This window comes from Vipera ursinii (assembly GCF_947247035.1).
Source record: "Vipera ursinii genome assembly, chromosome: 1".
Taxonomy (NCBI): Eukaryota; Metazoa; Chordata; class Lepidosauria; order Squamata; family Viperidae; genus Vipera; species Vipera ursinii.
In genome coordinates this window covers 236935912-236941911 of record NC_139512.1, presented here as the reverse complement: position 1 = coordinate 236941911, position 6000 = coordinate 236935912, and the positions used below count along the sequence as shown (strand labels likewise).

Below are 6000 nucleotides of genomic sequence, written 5' to 3'. Positions count from 1 at the left end.
AAAAGAGGTTTTTAAAGTCAAACTCGTATTTAAATTTTCTTTTGCTGAAAGAAAACGTGCTCACTCAGAATTTATGGTTCTTCTTGATTCTAACAAGTAATTTCTGAAAGTGATTAGAAAAGGAAATATGTAAATCCAGTGTCCTTTTAAAGTCACTGACTATGGTTTGAACAGAATCCCTGTTTCCTCATTTGTCAGAGTTCTAAACCCACTGGAGATCACTGTCTTGTGGTGTCCTCTTGAAGAGCAACTGTTTGGGGTGCTTGTGGACAATCCAAAGCTCTTTCCTTGTCCGAGGAGGAAATCCAAAAAGCTGGTCTACTCACTGGCTCTTCATTCCTCTGTGATTGTTGGCTCTGCTTTTAATGGAACTGTTTTCAGTTCATTATTTTTTTTGAAGAAGTCCACTTACTGACTGCATTTAGAATTGGCAACTCCATTGCTAAGCAACACAGTTTTAAAGTGAAATGTCATGTGAATGCACCAACTTACAGTGTCATTTCCAGATATGTTTTGTTAACTCATCCTTCAAATCATTCATGGTCACTAAGCACCATGTCACATGATTGTGACTTGTGACTTTCTGCTGGTTTCCCCACTGACTTTGCTTGTAGGAAGCTGGCTGCGAAGATCAAAAATATTGATCACATGACCGTGGGAAGCTGTGACCATCATAAATGTGAGAGGGAGACAGGTAGTCTAAAAACATGATTAGATAGGTGGGTAGGTGGAAGGATGGATGGATGGATGGATGGATGGATGGATGATAGATATAAGTGGGCCAGTTGCCAAATCACAATAATGTGATTGCAGGGATGTCTGGTTGATCACCTTTTTCAGCACTGTTGTAACTTTGAACAGTTGCTGAATGGATGATTGGTAAGCAAGAACTATCTGTGTACCTATATATTTGTCAATTTATCCCTAAATCTGGAATAGCAAGTAGTGATGAGTTTTGGAATTTGGAAAGAGTGGGAAAGTTTCTTGTCGAAATATTCTGACTTTGTGCAAGAGGGGGAGAAAGGAAGGGTTTTTGCTGGAAAGGAAAGTTGACTCTGGTGAAGAAAGTGATGTAAATCATTCTTCTCTATTCTGATAAAGCCCAGAAGACTAAAGGGAATGAAAGACGTTCCTACCAATCTGGAATGCATAAATTGGTGAAAGCTGATCTTGAACTTCCCTCCTTTTTCTCTCCATTCGTCTGCTTAAAAAAACAACCCACTGTACTAAATCTCCATTTTTTTCTTTTCCTTTTTTTTTTAGAATTATTCATGTGGTTGTGATACAAAACAGCAGCCATGAAGATAAGGCTCCGTGCAACAGCTGTAGCAGTCGTATGTGCAGCTCTTCTGCTTTGTTCAATTGAGGCTCAAGGTAAATAACTCTGTCCTTTATTCCATGAAAGTGATGGTGCAGAATTAAACAAGGCAACAGTTGCCGTCTGAAGGTGACTGTTGTTTCATATCCTCTTCTATCTCTTTCTTTTTGTAGTTTTGTTTATTTCTCTAGAGCAACTCCAGCAGAGTCGCTCTTCTCTTTTCCCTGTTTTGTTGTCTTTCTGGTGTGCTGTCCACACTAGATCTCCGTTGTGATCTTGGCCCTCCACGGCTGTTCCTTTTCTCTCTATCTTTCTTTTGAAGAGTGGTTAGGGAGAAGGAAGATTCCTGTGCCAACTTGAAACTTCTCCTTAGTAGCAGGAGAAGCCCCGAAACACTTGTCCACACCCTCTCAATGCTTAATTACTCTGCTTTGTACTGCAAATATATACAAGATACATGTGTCTGCTTTTTAAAAAAAAATATTTTGAAGCGTTTATAAAATAAAGCACTCCCAACAAAATTCTGGCTGCCTGTGTGTTTTGTTTGGAATGAAATGGGGAGGAAAGTCCTCTTCTTGGTGAGTCAGTTCATTTGGGACAGAGCAAGGAATGAGCAATCCTGGCTCCTGTTTTTGAAGCAAGATCAGGGTCCCTTGGGACATTCAAAACGTTCCTGCCTGGGCTCCCAAACAGACCGAGTCTCATTCAGCATATTGGATTAACCATTTGAAAACACTGTACAATAGATTTGTGAGGGTTTCCCCCCCCCCTCTCTTTTAATCACATAAATTAAATACTGTATACTTTCTCATTTACTTCGAATGTCATGCTTCCTTACTATCACTTTACTACTTCAACATATGCCCTGCAAAAGCATTCCTAGTTGGAGAAGTAGTGGCCAAACAAGGACATTCAGCTATTTCAGCTATTCTCCAACCATCTCATTCGTCCTTGAGAATGTTGGATTGCCATATTTGTCATTGCACTGCACTGACCTTTTTGTACATGAAAAAAGATAATCCTGTGATTTGGATAGAGTTCATGATTTGTGTTGTGTAAGCATTCTTATATATTGGAGAAATAATGCTTCTAATTTACAGCCCACCTTCAGGCAGGAGCACAAAATGAACATGTCTTTGCCTCCCACAGAGTGAAAATGGTAGTTCTGTAAAAGAAACCCAGGCCATAATTCCTATCCACGTAGCCTCTTAAATGATGGACAAACTTGTAGTTGATTTTAACTTGTGACCACATTTCTCAAATTGCTGCTTGCAGACACTGACAGGACTTGTACTTTTCTTTATATGCTGAGAGGCTTGATCTCATCAATCATTTCCATTTTTTTGCTAGCTTCTGTTTTTATTACATGTTCCAGAAAAACCAAAATCAGTCCTGGAATTCCAAAAACACTATAGACGCTGGTAGAGATTTAAATGAAAATTCTGAAAAACTGCAGAGCAGTTTCTTTGCTTGTAACTTTTTTAAAGGAGACATTTAAAATTGGATAGATGAGAAAATGTGCCTTGCAAATGTCGTTTCATTTTCGAATTTTTTTTTAAAAAAATTCCTAAATCCATCAAGTACCATTTCTAAAACATTTTAAAAGAGTCACCCATGTAACATGAAATGATGTTACACCCCATTAATCCTGATGCAGAACCAGTTTGGGGTTCTGCTAAGGAGTATAGGGAACCTCTCAAACCTACCTAATACCACACACAGAGAGAAAAATAAATACCTTTTCCTCAGTTTTTGATTAACTTCCAGAATACTAATTCCATTTTCATTTTGGTAATACTTTGCTGCTGCTGTTATCAAAACCTTTCTTCTTTCTTACGAAGGACAGAAGTGTTATGTAGCTATTTCAATCAGTTTTTTTAGGGTGGGCATTTATCCTCCTAAGATGTGGTAGACAGCACACTTAGAAAGGTGAAGGAAGCCCTGCTGATGGCACCTGGCAAAGTCAGCCCAGAAGCCTCAGGAACTACATATAAGTAATCCTCAACTTACAACCATTGTTTAATGATAATTTGAAGTTAAAACAGCACTGCAAAAACAGCACTGATTTATGACTGTTTTTCATGGCACCATCCCCATGATCACGTGATCAAAATTTGGACACCTAGCAACTGGTAAAATTCACTTAACAATTGTCTTGCCTAAAAATGGAAATTTTGGGCTCGATCGTGGTCATAAGTTCAAGATTATCTGTATTAGATGCCTTCCCTGTTGCCAGGGGCATTGAATGAGAAGAAGGTGAACCTTTACACCATCCATGGTGACCCTTCTTGGAGCACGTTGCTTTTGCTCCACTTCCCTCCTTAGGGACTGGTTGTTCTTTAGATAATAGCCATGCTCAATAATGACTTCCAAGTCTGTCTATAAGAATGGAGCTGGTGGTCACCTGGGTGGAGGTTGAGCTAAAAGGATCACTGGCTTAAAATCTGTAAAAAGTGACGGCCCTAAAAGGAAAAAAAGCTGAAAACATCTTGGGCTTTCTCTCAATGTATCAAATATTGTTTGAAGAATAATGATAAATTTGTTTTAAGCCATTATTCTTTCTAAGTATTGTCTTTGATAGGTTGTAGTAGGTAGGCTGTGGTAGGCTTACATTACTATGTGCTGGATGTGCTTTGAAGAATGGTATTAAGAACTATAAACATAATACAGGGCTGTAAATATTTTCAAAACCCTGTGAACTAATTGGGATGGGCCTCAAAATGATATTTTTCCTCAGGATTTCATGTAACAGGGTGACTGATTATTTTCTTCAGTGACTTCCTCAGTTACATTTTCAAGGGCTTAGTGGGGTCTGAATCTCAACTCAGTGAGCACTATTTATTTATTATTTATTTATTTATTTAATGGGAAGTCACAAAAGTTGAGTTCAACTTAGAGGAGACTTCATTTTAATTACTACTCAATTTTCTTTGTTACATAGCCCCAAACTATATTCATTGTTTCTTAGTCACACTGAAGTTCTGATGCTAATTCTGTAAAACAAAAAACAAAAAAACCCCAAGGGTGAGTTATATCAATTTAGACTGGAGATAATATACTATTATACTACTAGTCCACCAACCTCTTGTACCCAATGAACGAACGAACAAACAAATGAATAGATGGGTAAAGCCAAATTTGTCTATTCTCAAATCTGGCATCTCATTGATGCATTTGATTCCTATGTATGGGGAGATGATGTTTCCCCTATGTGGAACATTATCGAGTCAATTCAGTTAAAATATGAAAAAATTGGATTTATTACTTACTGAAAGTAATAAAGATAATGGAGAGACCAAAGATCAGTTGTTCTGAGGTAATACCTCACTGTGATTATAATCAAACAGAGAAAAGGAATAAGATGATAGCTACAGACTTTGCCACCACTGGATCCTGTTTGGAGAGTAGAGAAAGTTTGAAGATTACAAGGAATCGGTTTTATTCCCCTAATACAGACATGTCAAACACAAGGCCCCGGGGGCTGGATCAGGCCCGCGAAGTGGTTTCATGCGGCCCGCGAAGCCATCCTGGCAACAGTGAGGGAACGGCCCCCACTGCCTTGGCCCTGGCCCAGAGACCCTCCTCCTGCCAGAGACCCTCAGATCTGTCCCACTCCTGCCCGGGCCCCCATAGGCACCCTTGATGCCAACGATGTAGCGCTGGCCACGCCCACCCAGTAAGCCATACACACTCTAGCAACGCCCACCCAGTAGGCCACGCCCACCCTGGCCACACCCACCCGGCCCCTGAGGGCAACCGCAATGCTGATGTGGCCCTCAGTGAAATTGAGTTTGACACCCCTGCCCTAATGCAAGGCTTCCCAACCTTGTCAACTTTAAGGCATGTGGATCTCAACTTCCAGAATTCCCCAGCCAGCATGGAGAATGGTTTGGGAATTCTGGAGATTGAAGTCTGTGCTTGTTAAAGTTGCCAAGTTTGGGAAACCCTGTCCTAGTAATTCAGAATCCCAATTTGGTTGACGATTGAGCTAAAGAAAATGTTAGGAATAAGCTTGACTCTTCACTCAACATGCCTACATGCAGTCAAACCAATAGAGCACGTACTCAGCACTAGTAACTTTTTTTTAAAAAAATGTTTTTTTGAAGAATTTAGTAAAGGTATTCTTAATTTTACAAATTAAAGTTGACACTATAATTATCTTTCTGTATGTTTTAAAGTGGATGTTTTCACTTTACATTTTTTTACATTTTAAATCACATTCTAAATTGTTCTCTCTTGAATTACTGCTGCTCCATTCTCATTTCTCTTATTTCATTTGTAAAATATTCGGTTATAATATATCATAATCTTGGTGCCACTGTCATATCTCTTTTTTTGTCTGCCTTCATCCCAAATACTGGAAAGAAATATCTGGTAACTTTCCAAAAGAGCAAGATTACAAACTACACATCTTTCTTTATTGGCTGTTTGCTCTCTTATAATATAATACATTACTTATAACCTCTGATTTCCAGATTTCTAATTTGATTGTACTTTTTGTCAGTTCTGACTGCAGGCAATGGTGGGATTCAGCTAGTTTGCACCACTTCGGCAGAACTGGTAGCTAATTTTTTGTTGCCCAGGCTCAGAATGGACTTCCGGAAGCGGCATCCACACAGAGAATGGTTGTTCGCATATTTGAATCCCACCACTGACTGCAGGACTTTAGTTCTTGATATAGT

The 6000-nt window shown here is 39.2% G+C and overlaps 1 protein-coding gene across 1 annotated transcript in view; it reads left to right on the top strand.

Annotated features, from left to right (window-relative positions):
• The first annotated feature begins 884 nt into the window (after positions 1-884).
• COL12A1 (collagen type XII alpha 1 chain) overlaps positions 885-6000 on the top strand; it is a 124811-nt gene continuing 119695 nt past the window's right edge. The window contains exon 1 of the mRNA XM_083376905.1: positions 885-1374. Within this exon, the coding sequence (XP_083233031.1) occupies positions 1299-1374 (76 nt within the window). The 5' untranslated portion in view covers positions 885-1298. The remainder of the gene's footprint in view (positions 1375-6000) is intronic.